The 22075-nt window shown below is 44.3% G+C and overlaps 2 protein-coding genes across 3 annotated transcripts in view; both read right to left on the bottom strand.

Moving 5' to 3' along the window:
• Positions 1–15004, bottom strand: part of pgm5 (phosphoglucomutase 5) — a 32112-nt gene extending 17108 nt beyond the window's left edge. The window contains exons 1-6 of one of the 2 annotated variants that reach the window (XM_018759960.1): positions 14298–15004; positions 11208–11370; positions 10744–10890; positions 10202–10327; positions 9691–9881; positions 9174–9328 (exon numbers count right to left, since the gene is read on the bottom strand). In XM_018759960.1, the coding sequence (XP_018615476.1) occupies positions 9174–9328; positions 9691–9881; positions 10202–10327; positions 10744–10890; positions 11208–11370; positions 14298–14555 (1040 nt within the window). In that variant the 5' untranslated portion in view covers positions 14556–15004. The remainder of the gene's footprint in view (positions 1–9173; positions 9329–9690; positions 9882–10201; positions 10328–10743; positions 10891–11207; positions 11371–14297) is intronic. The other variant, XM_018759961.1, reaches the window with a different exon arrangement.
• Positions 15005–19681: 4677 nt separating this feature from the next.
• On the bottom strand, positions 19682–22060 carry foxd5 (forkhead box D5). The gene has a single exon (XM_029259527.1). The coding sequence runs from the start codon at positions 20753–20755 to the stop codon at positions 19799–19801; it is 957 nt and encodes a 318-aa protein (XP_029115360.1). The 5' UTR covers positions 20756–22060; the 3' UTR covers positions 19682–19798.
• Between the last annotated feature and the right edge of the window lie 15 nt (positions 22061–22075).

The following is a 22075-nucleotide window of genomic DNA, read 5'->3' as shown; positions in this document are numbered from 1 at the left end:
GCGAGGCAGAATCACCCTGGTCACCGTCTCACTTACCAGTTACCAACAGCTACTTCAGTCAAACAATCTTGTGAGCAAATATGTCATCTGGTTTATATGGAAATGCTGTGCGTTACCTTTGGGTATGAAACAGACCACCAAAGAAAATTATTCAAAAAGCTTGCACTTGTCTCCAAAAGAAGGACATAAAGAGTATAAAACAAACTGAACACCTGTTTTCAGTGGCGACACAGTTCCTTACCATGGAATCAAACAGTAACCTTCCCAATAGGTGTGCAAACATAGCATTTTATCACTCTTAAATTTTGCCATTTAATAGACTCTCTTCTCCAGAGCAAGGCTGGAACAATTATTTACCCATTTATACATCTGGGCATTTTCTTACTGGAGCAATCTTAGGGTAAATACCTTCCGCAAGGGTATTACAGCTGACAGTGAGACAAAAACCTGCAACTACCTGGGTCCAAAGGAAGCAGCTTTCATTACTATACTACCAGCTGCTCACCGTGAAGCCTGTATTAAATTATGAATGCCCTTTGAGCAATGTAACTAAACACAAAGGATAATTTAGGTTCCCCACCTAACCTGAAACATGCCTTTGAACTGTGGGAGGAAACGGGAGCACCCGGAGCAAACCCATGCATACATGGAAAAAAATATGCAATCTCCCCACAGGCTCAAATCCACATTCAAAGCTACAGCCCAGGCACCGTGGGGCACCAGTGCTATCTGCTGTTCCACCATTTAGCCTCTATTAATTCATAAATAAATACATGAATGAAAATGTTATTTATTTTTATAGAGTGCTTTTCTCAAGCAGTGACACAGAGTGCTTTAACCCAGGCATACAGCAAGAAAAATTGATACAAAAACAAAGAAGATAGTCAACTAATGGCAACCACAATGAAGAACTTATTATAGAGCTATAAGTATACCTACTGGCCACCGGGGAAAGGAACAAAAACTCCCAACTGAAGGTTGAGGGAGAAAAAAACCTCTGGGGGTCCACAGGCAAATGGTTGCCCACCCCTCCTGGGCATTCTGGATTAAGTAACAATTTGTAAGCCAGTGTGTAACAAGTAATTTTAATGTTGGTAAATTTCATCTTGGATCCCCAGCTCGACATGGAACATTTCGATCGTCATGGCAGATGGACATCATCCTCTGTCAGCATGAGATTCGTCTGTCACCACTGGCCAGCCTCCTCAGGTCTTATGTAGAGAGGTAGTGCTCAACGAGAAGATAGGACAGAGTTAGTAATTTGTTACTTAAGTAAATTTAAAATGCATTTTTATAAAGGTGATAAACAACCAAGGCAGGTCGAATTACATTACGAGGTGGAATGCCTGAGTGAACATGTAAGTCTTTAGTCGGGATTTGCAAACAGAAACAGACGGGGCATTTTTGACAGTAACTGGTAGACTATTACACAGTTCAGGTGCTCTATAACTAAAGGCGCGACCTCCTATTGAGGTCTTATTGATCACAGGTACTTTAAGGTAACCTGCATCTAATGAACGGAGATATCATCCTGGGATATAAGAATTAATGATCTCACAAAGGTAAGCCGGAGCAATGCCATGTATTGCCTTATAGGTCAAAAGTAGGATTTTATAATCAACTCTAAATGCTACCGGAAGCCAATGCAACGATTTAAGTACCGGTGCTATGTGGTCATACTTCCTAGTTCTAGTGACAATTCTCGTAGCAGCATTTTGTACCAACTGTAGCCTGGATACAGTCTGGTATGGACAACCCGACAATAAAGCAATGAATGCAATAATAGGGGTGTTTCATTTTCTGTTACTTACACCGGAACATTTTGCATAATGATCAGAGCTCTACAGCGACAAACACACTGACTAACCCCATTTACAGAAGGTATTGTGCTCAACGCTTTCTCGTGTACTTCGTAGACAGGGAAACTGATGCAAGCCTCACCACACCCTCTACACCGGAGTCCACTATGAATCATGAAATCACTCCCTCACATTAAGATATTTGACTTCTCCCCTTGAGCAGGTCACTCGGGTCAGTTAATGATAAGCTGTGCAGGGTGTGGCTGTAAGGAATATTGCTATTAGTCACAGTGTTGACATTGCTGGTAGGTGTAGCCACAGTGTAGGAAAACAAGGATTTTTTTTTGTTTACTGGATATGTGCAGGGGGGTGCAGTGGGTTTTACCGGGTCCTGCTCTCTGGTGGGTCTTGGGTTCGAGTCCCGCTTGGGGTGCCTTGCGACGGACCGGCGTCCCGTCCTGGGTGTGTCCCCTCCCCCTCCGGCCTTACGCCCAGTGTTCCTGGGTAGGCTCCGGTTCCCCGCAACCCCGTATGGGACAAGCGGTTCGGAAATGTGGATATGTGCACTGGGAAATATTCTGCAGTCATGCTTGCAGTTGTTTTCTGGAAGGCTGGTGGGAACCATACCACGCATGATGGAGTGAAAATCGTAGTACCACCCTGCTGCCCTTGTGCAACTCAGCCATCTGACACTGACCACATAAGGATATATATTTACAGACAGATCAGATTGTGAAAATGCCTCATCCATTTACTGAACACACACACATTTTCTGAACCGCTTGTCCCATACGGGGTCACGGGGAACCGGAGCCTACCCGGCAATAGAGGGTGTAGGGCCGGAGGAGGAGGGGACACACCCAGGACGGGACGCCAGTCTGTCGCAAGGCACCCCAAGCTGGACTCGAACCCCAGACCCACTGGAGAGCAGGACCCGGTCCAACCCACTGCGCCCCCCCCCCCATTTACTGAACAGCAAGTCATAATTCAACTCCTGACATTTCATTTGGAAAAACTAAACACACACACACACACACACACACACACACACACACACACACACACACTTTCTGAACCGCTTGTCCCATACAGGGTCACGGGGAACCGGAGCCTACCTGGCAACACAGGGCGTAAGGCCAGAGGGGGAGGGGACACCCCCAGGACAGGACACCAGTCCATCGCAAGGCACCCCCAGTGGGACTCAAACCCCAAACCCACCAAAGAGCAGGACCAGGACCAACCCACTGCACCACCACGCCTCCATGCCCCTCCCCATTTACTGAACAGCAACTCATAATTCAACTCCTGACATTTCATTTGGAAAAACTAAACATTTAAGCTTTTTCTACAACCGATGTCAGCAAAGTTTCTTTTGCTCCCCATGTTCAGACACAGGTGGAAAATGTACATTTAACCTGCATGAGGTATCAGAGAATAGACAGTATATTGAGGAATATATGACATACCGCTTTTGGAGTTAAGTGAAAAGACACAGTCATCTTGACTGCTGAGCAAAATTTCAGAATGTTAATACTTTGTAGTAATAAACTAAGATGCCCTGGGCCATTTTAATGGCTGAGTGTTCAAGAGCAGCTTGAAATGCAGCATTTTTAAGGGCAAAGGCTCCTGCTGGCCAATTTCCATAACTAGTACTGTTTATGAAGTGACGGTACAGATAGTGTAGAATCTGAGTATGGAGGCAAGGTAAGGGATGACCCCCAAAGTGAGAAAATACCCAAGTGGTCTAAACCCTAAAATCTCAAGTGAGCATCATGGACATGCCACACGGACGCATGTGCGGAGTTATTTTCCCTGTTTCCTGGGAACAGTATCATGGCAGAAGCAGTGTTACAGGGACAGTAATCCTGCTTTGTGAAGTGCGGTGCACTCTTGACTACATATGGTTAAGAACGCAGCGAGGGAGGCTGCAAGCATGTGGGCTGCTCTGATCTCGGCCCGTCCTGGAAGGCGAACCCTTACAATGACTGGTGAAATAATGCAACCCTCAGCCTGTGAGACGGTTAAACAACTACTTCTCCCTTCCAATAACTTAATAAGGAAAAACAGCAGGAACAAAGCAACCTACCCTTTTGGCAAATGTTTGTTTTGACACTGAGCCATGCGGCCTAAACACTGTGCGCGCACACACACACACACACACACACACACACACACACACACACACACGCACACTCGAGAGAGTGAAACCAAAGATGAAATATTGCCCAGTAGAATCCTACGTAGCCAGGGCTCCATCATGTTAAAGTAGTAAAGTAGAACTGCTAATAGTGTGCACTGCGGTTGGGGAAACAGTGACTGGCGCTAACCGCTACGCTACCAACTGCTTGGTATAACTAGCAGTGTGCACTGCAGTCGAGGAACAGCTGCTAGCGTAGCAGTTAGCACTACTGTCTTTGAACCCAAAGGTTACAGGTTCTATCCCCACCTCTGGCTGTAGCACCCTTGAGCAAGGTACTTACCCTAAAATTGTTCCAGTAAAAAATTACCCAACTGTATAAATGGGTAAATAACTGTAAGATTGTGATAATTGTAATCTTAACCTTGTAAGATGATTTGGAGAAAAGTGTCATGTAAATTATTGACAAGAGCACAAAGGAGAAACAGTATCATTACAGCAGCAGTGGTCAAGGATATGAATTTGAAAGCTACTGCTGCAGTGCTTAGCAATTTAGGCCTAATTTTGAACCTGTGCTGGTCAAAGAAGGATTTCCATGTTTTTCTGAAATGGACAATGATGAGCATGGGGGAGAAAAGCTGTACCGACTGTTTATTGGACAAAACCCCTGTTTAAAACCTCTTGAAATAAATTGTCACACCCAAAACATGAGTACCCTTGAGTACAGAAGGTGTGGAGATTCTACCGTCAGACTGAATAGCCCGAGAAAAGCCTGCGATGCTGCAGACATCCGTTTCTTTTCAGAAAATTCATCCAGTACGTCCTGATATCAGAATGGTGCCACACAGGGACTCTGCTGTGACATTTTAAATTTGTGCAGCTGCCAGCAAAACCAGGCCACCGCTGTCTGCTTTCTCCCAAAACCCCTTCATTGCACCATGGAAGCACTTTTCTTCTAGCAGCGCTAATCTTGCAGTGACGATGGCGCAACAGCAGCGAAAGGGCATTCTGCCAGCTGAGCTTCCCTTCCCTCCATTCACACCTGACAGACTGCGCTGGAAAACAAATAAATTCACTCGGGAGTGCAGGCGATTCGGAAGAGAGAGGGAAACATTAAAATGTCCCCATGCGCAGACAAAAGTTTACTTGGCTACAGCAAGATTTAAATCATCATTATAGTTACATGAAAATGTATTTAAGATGAAAGATGGCTGTTGGTCATATACAGAGAAAGGCCATGTACCAACGTAAGCTTTATACCCTGAACGATACAGTGTGCTACTACTGACAGTTCAAGATGCAGACCACATACACGCCGCCTTGCCTACAGGAACACATGCTCTTGGGTGAGGGCAGTTCAGAGGGTCTCTGTCGGCAGCACGACAGGTGATATGTTTGTCTCGCTGCGGCTCCGTGCTGATCCACCACATGCCTCTGAAGGGCACAGGGATTTTCAAACAGGTGCAGGCTCAGAGAGGTCCCCTGGCCGTTCTGCCTCTCTCACTCGCGCTGCCCTCTGCCGCCATAGTTACCACAAGGAGCAGCACCCCAATGCCGGCAGCCTGGAGCGCTGCATTATCGGCACACCGCCGACTTAAAATGACCCTCCCTCGGGCACCTTCACTTAAAATGTCAAGTATCTTTCCTTTTTAAAGGGGGTGGGCCTGCAGCATAAGATAAACTTCCAAAATTATACGCAATGCAGTCACATTAAACACTTGGCAGGAGATAGAGATTTCCACACAAAAGTGATGTTTAAGGATAAATCCAATAGATACGTTATTCTAACAAAATTAAGCTCCTATTTAAAGGGCCTATGTATTACAGAGTCAAATATCACTGCAGTTTTTTTGGCATTTAACAACAATCTGAGTTTGACAGTATGTTTTCATCCATGCATCCTGGCAACAGCCACAACAGCAGGCCCCTTTGGGGGACTGGCGCTGGGGCAGATGTTTCCCTTCATGTTGGCTTCCTCCCTTTCCTGACCCCTGAGCTCAACAGCACGCCACTGAAACCCAAGACAGCGCACCTTCCCATTGTTCTTTCACTGCAGGACACACACAACAGATTATCATCACTAGGAATAAGCAATATACCTGCACACATGCACATCATAGTTTGTCTAAACAACAGCTTTTTAGAAAGCACTGAAAGCTCAAAGGGCAGCTGAGTAGTGATTTTCCAGATGTACATGAAGCCACGTGCAACACAAAGACAGCAAAACAAGCCTTCAGATCAAACTGTAACCGAAGAGCTGCATTTCTTCCTAAGCATAACTGTCACACACACTTCATGTGAAAAAGTTGAAGCTTTCTAAATTTTAATTAACATTACACACACACATACACACACACATACACACACACACACACACACACACACACATTTTCAGAACCGCTTGTCCCATATGGGGTCACGGGGAACCGGAGCCTACCCGGCAACACAGGGCGTAAGGCCAGAGGGGGAGGGGACACACCCAGGACGGGACGCCAGTCCGTCACAAGGCACCCCAAGCGGGACTCGAACCCCAGACCCACTGGAGAGCAGGACCCGGTCCAACCCACTGCGCCACCGCACCCCTCCCTAATTAACATTATTTAAAATTAAATAAAAATTGTACATTCTCGTTACATATGAGGGATTGTCCGGAAAGAAAGTGCTATGAAATAGGTATGTTGACAGCAATTGAAATATGATCACAAAAATTTAAAAATAAACTGTTTGCTTAAACATACTGTTTTGTTTGACAGTGTAAAATACAAATTTAATGTACGAAACTGAAGTCTGAGATTATGTCATTTCCGAGCCTGCTGCCAATGCTAATAGGAGTGCTGTGGCCTTTCATTACCCAGAGTTTCCTAGTAAACCTCTGTGTTCACAAAAAAATTGTATTAAAGGAAAACTGGGTCACTGTATTGGGTCACACAATATCTTAACAACAACAGACATTTTTCTGGGCTTCAGGTGTTCGGTCCGCTCTCGTACACTGAGTATTTTTACTTAATGTCTGTGCTTTCCGTTACCTCCACTTCATAATTCTCATTCCCCAATATACACTTTGGCACCAAAATGTAGGAATCACTACATCTCCATGGTCAATTCTGCCTCTGCCACCTTATATAACAAAAAATCTGGCAAGCTACATTTTGGGTTGCAACCCCTGATTAGAAACTCATATTTCAGTGAATGAAAACATTACCCTACTGTTCCCTCATATCTGATTAGTAGGATTAATATGATTTACTTGACTGCAGTTGAAGAGGTGGGGCCAGACAATTAGTCTTTAATTCCACAATGATGCAGTATAATGAATATAAAGCTACATATTCGATGCATAACAGATATATTTTTAAAGCATTATTCATGATTACATAAGAGACACCGATGTGACAGATCTCCCAGTTATTTTTGGGAGTTGCACGCTTGCTCCTAGTTACAGTATCTGAGCTCATTCTGTTATTCATAGCTACTCTGTGACAGGGTCCAGAACCCCAACCTTCACACCCTTCATAATGTTTTTCAACAGGAAGGAAATATTGAAAGGGATGAGCATTTGCTGATGTGGGAGCACACACATGAAATTCCATTTTAGTTTTAAAACAGCTATGCTTAGAATTATTTGTTAAGAATAACCAAACTTCGCATTTACATTACATACATTGTGTTTCAGCTGATCTTATTCAAAATTAGTCACAATTATTTAGTGACTTCTGTAAAGTATCTGTATTTGATATACCCTATATTTAGAAGTGCACACATGCTCAATGTGACTTTTTCGAGAAACAAAACATAACACGTGTTGATATTTTACTAAATTGCTTCCATCAGATAATGTGGGACCAGGAAAGCTTTTACCCTTGCAGGTGTCAGCAGAAATAATAAATGACCCTACCTATAATGTGGAGAGTGACATACAGAGAGCAGATGGAGAACAGAGCCAGGGAATAACAGTGTTTCACAGCTTGGAGCTGGAGGGTCTGGGATGGTGATGAAAAAGGAGAGGATGGAAAGATGAAAATGCGACAGATGATGAACACCAGCATGCTCCCTTCATGAGCTCCACAGACACACTGTATACAAGATGCTGCAGCAATCTCCTGTAGCAGGACTCATAAGAATACAAGAAGCCAGCATTTGAAGGAGACAAAAGATGCTAAAGTACACACAGATATGATAACACATGCCTTTAGACAACTGCTGTCTTATCTGAAGCATAAACGGACAATATGCACTGTTGATATGCTTCCATATTGCTCTCCGCCAACGATAAAGTGCACCCAGCAACTTACTGCAGTGAAAGACTTCCTCTCCCTAGGGCATCATTAAAAATGAAAACTAGAACATATAATATAAACAGATCCTTTTCTCTCTTCACAAATAAAGCACATATGTCCTCCAATGCAGCTTGATCACCAATCAATGGGCACACAAAGTGTTATGTCAGTGGATGCCTACAGCTGGCTCCTACAATTAGCATGGTTGTTTTTACAAACTTTTTTTTTCCCCAAGTTAACAGGGTGGGGTAGGTTTGTGAACCAGTGGACTCAATGGCCCATTCAGCAATTCATCACCCTCCCTCTTTCAGGGTGGTGGAAGGCAGAGTGGGCACTGGAGAGGGATGACTGACAGTGCTGAGAACCTCACCTCAAAAAAGCAAGCACTGCATTCCATTCACACCAGCTCTCAAGTCAAAAGAAGTTCCACAGCGGGAGCTACAAGATCAGTTCAGCAGTTTTTATTTTTCATGTCCCTATGTAGAAAATATATTTTATACTCCTAAAATTTAACAAGAGTTAAGCTGAATTGACTCTAAGCTGCAATATTCTTGCCAAAATTAAACAAAAAAAATGGGAGAAAACACACAATACTAGTATGCAATGTATTAATTAAACATTCCCCACAAACAAATGCCACAGTGTCGCAGTGGGTAACACTGGTCCCTTATAGTGTCTAAGCCGGATACCTTGGACATAGGTTCAAATCCCGCATAGCATGCATGTTCTTCCTGTGTTTGCAGGTCAAAGGTGTCAGCAAGAATACTACGGTTAACCTATTACATACCATCCTTTACCATGAAAGCCACATGATGGTCCCCATGAGTTCAATTGAACTTAACTAAAAAACAAAACAAACACTTATTGCACAGGAGACTAACAAGCCACCCGGGAGAGGTGTACTGGGGGTTGGGGGGGGTGTAGTGTCTGTCTGTGTCAGACAAGGAGAGCAGTGCTTACTTGTCCAGGGCTGTGCTGGTGGGCATGCTGCGGGCTAAACCACGAAGCCCCATCTGCCGAAAGTAAGGGATGCAGGAGGTGTTGGCAGCCATCACAGCTACAGAGTCCGACGGGTGAACAAAAAACGCGTTCTGACCCAGAATCATGCAGCGGTCCTGTGTGACAGACAATATCAGTCAACAGTTGCAAGTATTGCGAGAACTAATTTCATTAGTCATTATGACTAATGTTATTATTACGCACCATGTATATTTTTACAGCATGACTTGGTAACAGCCCAAAACAAAATGCAGGTTTCTCAAAAAACGATAATCAAAGATAAGCGAAGTTGTATTCATGATAGAACCAGTCAAGGAAATTTACAGCAGAAGCAGAGATTTTACAAAAAGTGACACTATGCTGTCTGAAAGTGTCAGAACCACATGCCTACATGACTTCAGAAAATAATGCAAGTGAAATAAAGACAAAAAGGTGTAAATTCTGTGATTGCAAAGGTGCAAAAGCTGAGGATATTTACCCCATCTGCATCAAAGGCAGCGCCAAACCCAAAATCCCCCCCCTTCATGGACTCCACTAGCGAGGCAGCATAGGTCAGGTTGGGGTCAGGATATTGGCCCCCAAAATCTTCCAAGGGGACACAGTTGACAGCAGAATTAGCCGGGGCCCCCAGCTCGTCGCACAGGATCCTCCTCACGTAGGGTCCCATGACTACAGGACCAGGCAGATGTTTCCAGGTTTGTTTGTGATTCAGGCCTCATTGCACACGTGTAAGTATTTACAACTCACTGATTAAAGTGTAAAGTCATGTATTTCACAAAGTATAATATTTTATGAATAACAAAATACTAATGTACAAGAATTCCGTGAAAACATAGGCTACAGCTCTGTAATATGTTCTGTGTAATATGTCATGTTTTGATCACATTTTATAATTACATCGTTGTAAAAAAAGGCTATGCCATTCTGAAAAGTGGACAAATCATTAAAAAAACAAAACGAAATCAAAGACAGACAGATTTCATATTCACCTCCATTCATGGCATCTATTCTGATCTTCAGCTGCTCTGGTCCAGTTAGAAGACCCTTTATGGCGTTGAAATCAAAGATCCCACGGAGCATGTTGAGGTACACCTCCACCGAGTCCACAATCTCCACTGCAAACGAAACCGGACAAGCGCTTATAACCACGAGGTAATTTCATGTAAAAAACTATTTTTATTTAACTATTCATTTAAGTGGTTGGCACAGTGGCACTGTGGTGCACTGGGTTTCGCCAGGTCCTGCTCTCTGGTGCGTCTGGGGCTCGAGTCCTACTTGGGGTGCTTGCGGTGGACTGGTGTCTTGTCCTGGGTGTGTCCCCTCCAGCCTTGCGCCGTGTTGCTGGGCTAGGCTCTGTTTGGACTCTGTGTGTACGTACATGTATGTATGCATGTATTCAAGCTTATCCTTACAAAAGGTGCGAGTGAGTACAGCAGCACAACGTTTCTATGTGTCTGCAGAATGTATTACCAGTTTCTGTGACTTCTGAATAAGACGGAAGAATGAATCACATTTGTTCTATGTGTAGTACCTCGAAAAGGTTTGAACTTGTTCTCCAGATCAAAATCTTGTCGACCCAGTCTGGAAAGGTCGATCCGCAGGTCAGGGCAGATGGCATACTCCTCCAAAGTTCGACTGACCTGGTAGATCTTTTCCGTAACCGTGTCGGAAGAGGGGCCTACAGGAGCAAACCACCAAGCTGCAGTACTGAAGAATTTACTAAAGGGATCACAGGTTACTACTGTGTTCCAATTACTCTTTAAAATGTATCATCTCAAAATATGAACATCTACACATGTGCACCTCAGAATTTATAAACTAGTTCATGTTACAATTTCAAGCGGCAAATTTGGGCAGATGAATCCAAATGCGAAGTACCATTACATTCATGTTGTAGGGCATAATATGGCAAGACTGTATTTCCATGGTCTGACACTATCAAACTGCCCTGAAGACTGGCTCCTTGTCAGGTAATTAACAATATTTTTTCCTCACCACCATTGGCCACGTTGAATTTGATCCCAAAATCACCCCCTGGCCCCCCTGGGTTATGACTGGCTGTGAGGATGATCCCCCCGATAGCTTTAATCTTCCTGATGATGCACGACACAGCCGGAGTAGAGAGAATTCCGTTGTGGCCGATGACCAGCCGACCAATCTAGAGGGAGTTAGAAATATTGCACATTTTCAAGGGCACGTTTCCAGCTAAAAAGTAATATTCAAACTGTTGGGCACAAGAAGCAAAGCATTTATCAGTAACTATGTATGACAATCATAATGATTGAAAAATGAACAGTATTAGCAGAACCTTTGCAACTTAACATTTATCTGATGCTTTTCCCCAAAGCGACTTATAATGATACTCTATCTACAGTTATTTACCCGTTTACACAACTGGGTAATTTCACTGGAGCAATTTAGGGTAAGTACTTTGCTGGAAGTAAGAGTCAAACCTGTAACCTTTGGGTCCAAACACAGCTGCTCTAATGGCAACAGTACCAGCTACCACTAGTGAAGAGGACACACACACACAAATATATATATTTATGTAAAATTGCCTTATGCCACTACAGTTTGTTTGTGTACAGTATATATATTTCCTGTGTATTTATGTGCTACTTGCTCCACGATACACTAACTGAAAGGGGCCCTTTGCAAAGGGCATAAATCAATAAAACATCAATTTACTACTTGCTGCAGCATCACCAAGACATGCTTAAACTCTGTTTCAGAGAAGAGGCTCCTGCTGAGATGAGCTTTAAGAAATTATACAATGATATAATAAATCAATATTTTGGGAACCCGGGATGGGTGATAAATCGTATGACTCCACAGAAAAACCCAGCTGGACTCAGCATCTTCTGTGACAAATCAAGGAAAGATGTTTCCCCATGTAAACTTACTATCAAAGACACTAGTTTGCTGCAGGGGCAGCAGGCGGCCTACTACCACCATCCACTTGGAGGTCTCTGGTTCGATTCTCACCTCTGGCTGTAGTACCCTTGAGCAAGGTAATTACCCTGAATAGCTCCTGCAAGAAAAACCCAGCTGTACAAACAGGTAATCACTGTAAGCAGCTCAACATTGTAAGCCTCTTTAGAGAAAAGTGCCAGTTAAATTAATAAACGTAAACAAAAAATAAGAATCTATGAAGCAGCTTTGCTTCATAAACAGGGATGTTTTGCACACAAAAAACTAGCAAATACCGCATAAGCCAAAAACCTCAAGCCAGAATATTCCCAAAGGGACAATACATCACATAGCCAATCCACACAACATAATTATCAAACTCTGGCTTCTTAAGAAATCCGTAAACCGATCTGCTACACTAGTGCTCCAATCAGTACACTCCAAACCAAACCAACCCAATACTGAAATACACACCCAACAAATGATCAAGGATCCCCATCATAAATACAAACTAAATAAAAACTGCAGCAGCATTCAGACCAGTTATATACAAACACTGCAAGGTCCAACTAGGCACGTTAAACACCAATAAACATGATGTGGACATCTCTGTTGTGTGCTTTAGAAAGAAAAAAGTATACAGAGTTTGTGGTATAAGGATCATGTAAATTTGTCACCAACACATAAATCATGATAACGGCCAAACCAAAAGTAATGTTTTAGTTAGAAGAAATCAAAAATAAATTCCATGCTATGAAAAACCCGCAGCTGTCAGTCATGGTGAAAGTAGGGCTCGAACAAGCACAGGGGCGGAGGTGTGTGTTTAGAAAAGGATGTCACTCTCACACAGTAATGGTCCACCCTACACCTTCCTGTGCACCCGGACAAGGCTCTTCTACACACCTGAACTGTAGCCATTCTGTGAGCTCATAACCCTCACAACAACTTCCACGCACAAATATATGTCTCACTTTACTGTGGCATGGCTTTATAAGTCTTCTTGGTGCTGCTATTGTCTGTTGTTCAAGCTTCATAATAAACATCAAAAATTTTTGCCAGAAATATGTCCAAGAGGTTTGGAATGAGGGGGGCGCGGTGGCGCAGCAGGTTTGGCCGGGTCCTGCTCTCCAGTGGGTCTGGGTTTGAGTCCTGCTTGGGTTGCCTTGTGACAGACTGATGCCCCACCCTGGGTGTCCCCCCCGCAACCCCCTGCTCTGTGTTGCCAAGTTAGGCTCTGGCTTGCCGCAACCCCGTTTGGGACAAGCAGCTTCAGCCAGCGTATGTGTGTGTGAGAGATGAACCCAGGTGGGTTGGAGAGAAGATGTAACCCTAACCCTTTTATTTCATATACAGGGCAATTCCTTCACTATGCAAACAGCCACATTGAATTTCTTATTCATTTTTTTTATGTCTTTATTCAAGGGACCTTACAGTGTTGGATACTAAAACTTGCAATGATTTTCCCATTTATACAGCAGGGTATTGTTACTGTATCAGTTCAGGGTGAGTATTATAGTCAAGGGTAGAACAGAAGAGGGATTGGAATCAGGACCCAAAACATGTTATGATATTAAACAGGTTTTGATATTAAAGTCTTGGTGTGAATACCCTTCCTACTACCAAGCCTCACATGTGAGAGGCCGCTACACAGAAGGTGTGCAGCACCTAGCGCAGTGCAAATAACACACCCCGTTTACAAATATTACTCTTTTAGTAAATATTGGCAAAAATGTCAGTAGCCACTAACAGCACCAAGAATGATGGCAAAAACACATTTCGACAAACCAAGAAGAGACCAACGCCATCAACGAGAAGTTATTATATTTGAGGATATTAACAATAAATGGTGTCTTTACAAACACCAATTTCGAAAACGTTCATTAGGCGAATGATTAGCAAGCAGAGAGTTAATTAATATTATTTACTGAGCTAATAATATAATATCTTCGCCCAAGGCAACTTACAGGCCAGTTAACTTTACAGTGATTTACCCATGATGTGTACAGCAGGTTATTCTACTGTATGATATTGCTTTAGGGAAAGTATCCTGGTCAAGGGATAGAGAGCAAAGAAAGGGTCGAGACAGCAGCAGCGGGATTCGAACCAACAGCCTTCCAGGTAGCATCAACCCCAACCAGTACTAGCCCACCTGCTGCTCGCGTCGCGCGCTCTTACCCCGTTGGCGGCTGCCATCTGCACGATGACCTCGATGGCGGTGCGGCTGAAGTACCTGCCGTCGCTGCCCACCACCACGGTGCTGCCCTGGCGGTCCCGCAGGTCGATGGAGGACAGCACGCTCTGGATGTAGTTCTGCAGGTAATTCCTCTTACTTTCGAACACCGACGTCTTCTTCCGCAGTCCGCCGGGCCCGGGCCGCTGGTCATCGTACGGGCTGGTCTGCGCAGTGACCACGGGGATCGGGTTGGTCTCCATGGGCTGAGGCTGGGCACTGCTGGGCACTGCGATGCTGCAACTAGAGAGGGAAAGAAGTTCCTCCGCGTCCCGTTCCGCGCCCGGGGACCCCTGTCATGCGCTTCACGGGGTGTGTGGATGTTCTTGCGGGTTGATCGCGCGGATGAGCTGTTCACAGGGCTCCGACCAGTTCTCCAGCAGTCAGTGCTCTTTAAAAACAGGATGAGCTCGGACAATGCAGCCAGTGCCCCGGGGGCTCCCGATTTTCCGTGACGCGCTCGTGCCTCACGGGCTTTCCTTCTGACAGCTCTTTAATTCTGTTTTTTTTTTTTCCTCCTTTTCTTTTTCTTTGGAAGTTCCCTTTTTAAAGAGAAGCCGAGCGACACGGCGCGCGCGAACACGAACTGGCCGCGCGGAAGTGTCCTGCCTGACAACGCCGCCCTTTTCAAAGCGCCTTTCCAACAAAGACAAGCTCCTGCCAAGAAATTTCAGGGAGGGTCAAAAATCTTTGCAATCAGCTCAGCTGCGACTCGAGCCAGAAATAGAGAAGTGTGTAACTGGACGCTTTTGTGTCCGCCAGCACTTGTGTGATCGAGTCAGGAGCTGTCAGTACGTGGGAACAGCGGCGCATAACCAAAATCATGTTTAGGATCACCAACAAACTAAGACATTAGGACAAAAATAACCCCCCACCAAGTCCTGACAGTAAATAAATCTGGCCGTCGTGTGCCAAATGACACGTAAAAGTTTTTACTTTGTCTATTATTCCAACAAAATAAGCCGACGTGCGGGGAAAAGGTGCGCTCCTACTGCTTGCGTGTCTGTTAAGGTATTTGGAAGCACGTGGCGCTAATAAAGTGCTGCCATTAATGTGATCATGAGGAAATGACAGGCCTTCCATATAAAAGAAAAAACTGGTAATCTGGTCTGTAGAAAAATATTTAGACAACGTGTCAAGGACGGAAATATATCTGCAATGAGCTCAAGAGGATCGATTGTTGCTGGTCTGGAAAGGGTTATAAAGCCATTTGTAAACAATATGGAGTGAATCATTCCAGAGTGGGAAATATCATTTACAAGTGAACTACATTTAAGCAGCAAATTCACCCCAAGGTGTCATGTTGAGATCAGAGAAACTGCAAAAATCCCAAAAGCTATATCCAGGAGTCTACAGTCCTCTGTCAGCATGGTAAATACTAGAGCTATTGACTCCACCACAACAGACCGGGAGAAAAGGCAAGAAGAAAAAACTTATCTCCAAGAAAGTTGCTTGACAGCTTATGTTTGGAAAATTGAACCTGGATAAAACGCATGATGTCTAGTACGTAGTCCTCTGGAGAGATGAGGCCAAAATGAAGTTGTATGCTATAAAGCACAACACTATATTTGGGTAAGACTAAACACCACATATCACCAGAAGAACCGCATACCAACTGCTAAACATGGTGTTGCTATGGAGAGGTGATGATTTGGGGATGTTTTACAACCACAGGACCCAGAAAACTTTGCTGTCACAGAATCCAGCATGAATTCCTCTCTGTAGTAAAGTGTTCTGGAGGAAAATGAGGCCATCAGTGTGACAGCTAAACAGGACAGTGGTCCTCAGCACACCAGTTAGTGAACCGAATCTCCCGGAAAGAGAAGAATCACATTTTGGAATGGACAAGTCCTCAGAGACTAGAGCACAACCCTGCTGAGATGCTGTGAAATGTTTTCATAAATAAATTCCCCCTGTGATGCAACATAAGAGATCGATAAACTGATAGAGACAATGAATAGTCTTTGTTACTGAATCATGAGATGCACTGATTTATAGGTCACTTTGGCATGTTCATTTCTTCGGGCTAAATCAAAAAAATTATTTAAATATAGTTTATTTAAATATAATTTAACTTCCCAAAAATTATAACTTAATAGCAAAAACAATACAAAAGAAGATTTTAAGATGAATGCATTGTATTAAAAGCTTCTCTTCAGATGCTAAAAATGTGAAGACCATGAAAACAAATATGATCACAAAAATATAAATAATAGTATATATTATAAATGTTCATTTTTTTGTTACCCTTCTAAAACCTGCTGGTGAAAATCAACCCCCCAGCTGATCTCTCCATCGTCTCACTTTTTGGGGAAAAAAACGAAAAGCTGCAGGCCTAGGCGAAGAGGGCAAGCACAATAAACGTTTGTCTTTGTATACAGAGAAGAGTTGGACCTAGAGGTTCGAATCTCCCCTCCAGCTCTAGTACCCTGGAGGAAGGTTCTTGACCTTAAAATTACCCAGCGGCATAAACGGGTAGGTAGCTTAACATCTTAAGTCGCTTTGGAGAAAAGTGTCAATTTAATGAATAAGGGTTGGTACAGTGTTTTTACTCTGCCACTGGTGAAAAGCTAGTGAACAGCACAACCATGAGCTGTGTGGAGTCACTGCAGCAGGTTTTAACAACAACGGTCTCTCTCTCCCTGTCTCGTTTTACGACATACTTTTATTTTTTATTCTTTCCAGAAAAGGACTCAAATTTTCTAACAATAAAAGTTACTGAAAATGGCGATTAATTAACCTACTCGTTTCCCCAAAATGTAGTAAAACGATAGCTCGGCACGCGCACAAAATCCGCGCGTTCCCACTGCGCGGGTTCGCGCCACTCAAGTGGAATTTGAACTGAGGCGCGAAACTGAGGCAAATTTGATTATGAGAAAACGAAATTGTACTGTTTAATTAAGCCATATTTAGGAACAATACTTTTTTTATATTCCATTCAGTTGTCGAATTAACGACGAAAACTTGGAGTTGGTGCAGTTGTTGTCTAGTAATAGTCGGTACTCATACTGCACGAGACTGGCGGGTCCAGCTAACATGGAGCCGAGTGTGAAAGTTCAAAACCCTTCTGCATGTGGTACTAGGACTATATTAATAAACCATCCATCATCAACAACCGCTTGTCCCGAGCGGAGTCGCGGTGAGCCGGAGCCTTATCCGGCAACACAGGGCGCAGGGCCATATGGGGGAGAGGACACATCTGTAACAACAATAGGAACTATTGATAGATATGCTGTTATTGCAGCAGGTGCCAGTTTTAGTGTGCGCACCGGGAGAAAGCTAGCCCACGTGACAACGTGAGAGTGTAGGTGCAGGGTCCGAAGTTTATTAAACAGTTACTTTAGAACTGGGATTCATTGCCTGTTTTTATTAATATAAAGAGACAGAATAAAACAACACCCAGGACGGGACGCCAGTCCATCTCAAGGCACCCCAAGCAGGACTCGAATCCCAGGGGCGGCCACACAGCGGATACCAGCTGAACCCCTGCGCCACCGCGCCCCTCTAATTATCAGCAAACCGGTCTTTTCTGTTTTTTTTTTGGTAATTTCTGCATTTAATACAAAACATTTCTATTTTATGCATTATTCACCTGTACAATGTAAATTATAATTGAGACTGCCACCCAACAGTCTGTTACGTTTACACTCACACACACATTGTCTGAACCGCTTGTCCCAGACGGGGTCGCGGGGAACCGGAGCCTACCCGGCAACACAGGGTGTAAGGCCGGAGGGGGAGGGGACACACCCAGGACGGGACGCCAGTCTGTCGCAAGGCATCCCAAGCGGGACTCGAACCCCAGACCCACCAGAGAGCAGGACCCGGTCCAACCCACTGCGCCACTGCACCACCACGCCCCCCGTTTACACTCATTTATACATAATTTTACATTTATTTATTTAGCAGACGCTTGTCAAAAAGTGACTTCCAATGAACTCTATGTACTAGTGTTATCAGCCCACACACCTTATTCACCAAGGTGACTTACACTGTTAGATACACTACTTACAATGGGTCACCCATCCACACGTCAGTGGAACACACACGCTGTCTCTGTCACTCACACACTATGGGTGAAGAGCATGTCTTTGGAGTGTGGGAGGAAACCAGAGCACCTGGAGGAAACCCACGCAGACATGGGGAGAACATGCAAACTCCACAGAGAGTGAGCGGGGATCGGACCCACGTTCTTTCACACCACCCAGGCGCTGTGAGACAGCAGCGCTAATTATTCAATAATTAAACATGTTATGTGGGTGAGCAGCAGGGGCTCCTCGCGAGACTCGAACCTGCACCGTCCTGATTCGAGGTGTACACAGTGCGCGAACGATGGCTAAATAAACGAGCCAAACGAGTTTTAGAATAAGTAAGTGCGTGCTTGCTTGCTTACTCATAAAGTAGAGACCGCAAAGCAACTATGAGGAGCAACTTCAATGTTCAGCCAACTGAATCTGTTCAGTCTGTTGCTTCTTTGTGTATGATTGCAATTTTTTTTTATTTTAGAGAAATTCCAAACAAAACTGTCAAAAGCATAAGTTCATAGACTGTACGCTCAAAACGACATATTTGTCTCAACAGTTATAAGACTAATGAATGAAACATTAAGCTTATACACAATTTTGCTACACAGCGCTGAAAGTAGCTTTGCAGTATAACAATATGTGGAATCATCACTCGCGTTATATTTCAGACTTTTAGAAATAAATCATAGAACGCTTTTAGATATTAAATCGAAACATAACATATCAATATTTTACTTCAAGTGGTTATGCAGAAAAAAAATTGCTCGATATTGAATTTTTTTTTTTTTTCTGTCAGTGAACAAATCCTCCTGTAACAGAAACGTGACCGACAGTTATTAAAGTTTTTGTATGTTTTATGATTCTCATCTAACAACTAGTTATTGTGGGAGGGCAGTGGGTGGAGTACTGGTCAGAGGTACCGCCTTTCAAGTACTCAGCTTTGATTCCTGTCAGCTGATGTCTCACCCTTGAGCAAGGTACTTACCTTAACTTACTCCAGTAAAAAATCCTCATCTGTATAAATGGGTAAATCGCCGTTGCTGGCTTAACAGTCTATAAGTCCCTTTAGTTAGGAAGAAGCGTCAAGTCAATTATTATAGATAACAACAATACAGTTACTGTAAAATATCTCACAAAGGAAAAAATTTGTTACATTATTTTTTTTGTTTTATTTTCAACTTTTTCACAGTACACAGTACTCATATTTTGTTATATTGCGACGCATTTCACATACACAGCTCATATATCATAGTCACATATATTAACACATTTGATTTACATTAAATAAGTGTGTAAAAGCGGCACATTCATGTAGCGCGTGTCGCCGGTACTTCTCTGGTCAATAACGAGCACACGAGCACGCGCGCACACACACACACACACACACACACACACACACACACACAGAGTCCCTGTCAGCTCTAGGGGCTCTGATGGGTGGAACCCCCGCTGGGAGGCTTCGACATGAAGGGAGTCGCGCTGAAGGGAATTCCGGGAGCGGAGAACATGCTCTGTACGAAGTAGGTGGTCGGAGCCTCGAGGCTCTCACTCTGGCTCTGCGCGCTGGAGGACTGCACTCCCATGATGCTGTCGATACTGAAGGAACATTTGTCGCGCGGAGCGCGCGCGGTAGCGCGGGGCACCGGTGGGCCGCCGTACAGCTGCACCTGGAAGCTCTTGGGCCCCGAGGCCTTGCAGCTCCGCAGCCCGGCGTGATGCTGAAAAGAGGCGGAAGGGGGGATCACAGCCCCTTCCTGGAAGGGCAGGCAGCTCGCACCCTGCGCACAGTAAGCTGCTGGGCCGTACGGCGGGAAGCAGCTCACACTCGGGTAGAACATGAACGCGTCTTTGCCACAGTCGGCCTGACTCCTTTTGAAGCGCTTCCTTCTGCGGAGAAAGCTGCCGTTGTCGAACATGTCCTCGGAGGCGGGGTCCAGGGACCAGTAGTTGCCTTTGCCCGGGTTGCCGGGCTCCCTGGGGATCTTCACGAAGCAGTCGTTGAGGGACAGGTTGTGTCGGATGGAGTTCTGCCACGCGGGGAACTTCTCGCGGTAATAAGGGAATTTGCTGCTGATGAAGTCGCAGATGCCGCTGAGGGTCAGTTTCTTCTGTGGGCTCTGCAGGATGGCCATGGTGATGAGCGCGATGTACGAGTACGGCGGCTTCACCGCGTTTTTACACAGTCTGCCCGACACACACACAGGGGCCTCACCCTCCTCCGCAGAGCGATGGGCTTCGCAAAGGTCCGCTCCTGAGCCGGGCTCTGCGGACACCTCCGCCGTGTGCTGCTCGTCCTCCCCGACAATGTCTATTTCCTCCTCTTCGGGCGACTCTGCTGCTCGCTGTTGGACGACTTGATAACCCTTGGATAAGGTCATAATCACACAGTACTTTGTAAAAGCGACAGTTAAGGATAAAAGAAAAAAAGAAAGAAGGCGAGGTGAAGAAGCTGTAGGCCCTTGTCCTCACCGAGTAACGAGTTGCGCTCGGGTTGTGATGACTGGTCAGATTGTGGTCATTTCGGGTTTTTATGGGGGGGGGGGTCAACGCACCCTCACTGTCCCATTGACGGGGAGCCTATCGCAGTGGCCCGTCTCCACGGGGGATTGACAGTCTCGCAGGTGGGGAACACAAAGTACCGAGAAAACAGTTACTAATTAATATTAATCAGAAGAAGTCGCGAATACGTCATATTAATTCGGTTTTTTTAAAAATTCAGGTTAAGATCACCAACGTGATGTCCTAAAAGGCATTAAGGCACCTGAGCCTTTTATTTACAATACAGCAGTCCTTCAAGGAAGGTCTTGAGATATTGGCCCAAACATTGGACTTTTTAAGGTTAATTTGATTTAATAAAGATAAATTTACAGCCTAGATATCTAAAACATGCAAAATCGAATTGTTCTTTTTCACTAGCACGCAGGTGGAATCACAGATATTTTCCGCAAACATCTACTTCATATTGCAACTATTAAATTTTTAGGATTAAAAAAAACGATCGGGGACATTAGTGACATTCTTACAAGATGATCAATGCCGTGCAACAGAGGAAACGTCAAACAGAAATAAAAATTCTCTGGTTATTAAAGTTCGGACTTGAGTGTGTCTGGGACGTCATTAAATTTTATCTCCGTGCGATTTTCATGATACTTTAGCATTATTTTTATCTTCTATTAACTAAAAATGTATTTGTTTTACAGCGCACAAATTTCCATATAAATGACATATTTACATATATTTAAAAGTGCCAATGAACTTGTTTCATCTGAAACAGCGCAGACGCAGGGTCGCCTTGTAGGAGCGCGTCGCCGCAGTGAAACTGAAGCTCAGTTCTGTTCTGTTCTGTTGGCGGACGGACCGACGCCATGGAAACGGCTGTGGGACGCGGCCCCCCGCCGGCATTCGTGAAAGAGTCATTTCTACCTCTGTAAAGGGCGCTATAAACATCAGAATCAAATAGGAAACGGCACAGCCAGAGTGTGTTTAGTAAATAACGGGAAGGTCTGAGAAAATCCTAAGCCCTGCGACGCGCATTGATCCACAGAGACAGGGCTGCTTCCAATATCCTCACATGTAAAAGAATTTAAAATATACACATTATAAACTAAGGTACACGTCATAATGTCTTTCCCATTTTCCTGAATGAACTGTTTAAATGCATTCTAAATATTTTTTTAAAAAAATCACAAAAAAAAACA

The sequence above is a fragment of the Scleropages formosus genome, chromosome 17, assembly GCF_900964775.1.
Source record: "Scleropages formosus chromosome 17, fSclFor1.1, whole genome shotgun sequence".
Lineage (NCBI taxonomy): Eukaryota > Metazoa > Chordata > Actinopteri > Osteoglossiformes > Osteoglossidae > Scleropages > Scleropages formosus.
This window is presented reverse-complemented; position numbering and strand designations above follow the sequence as displayed.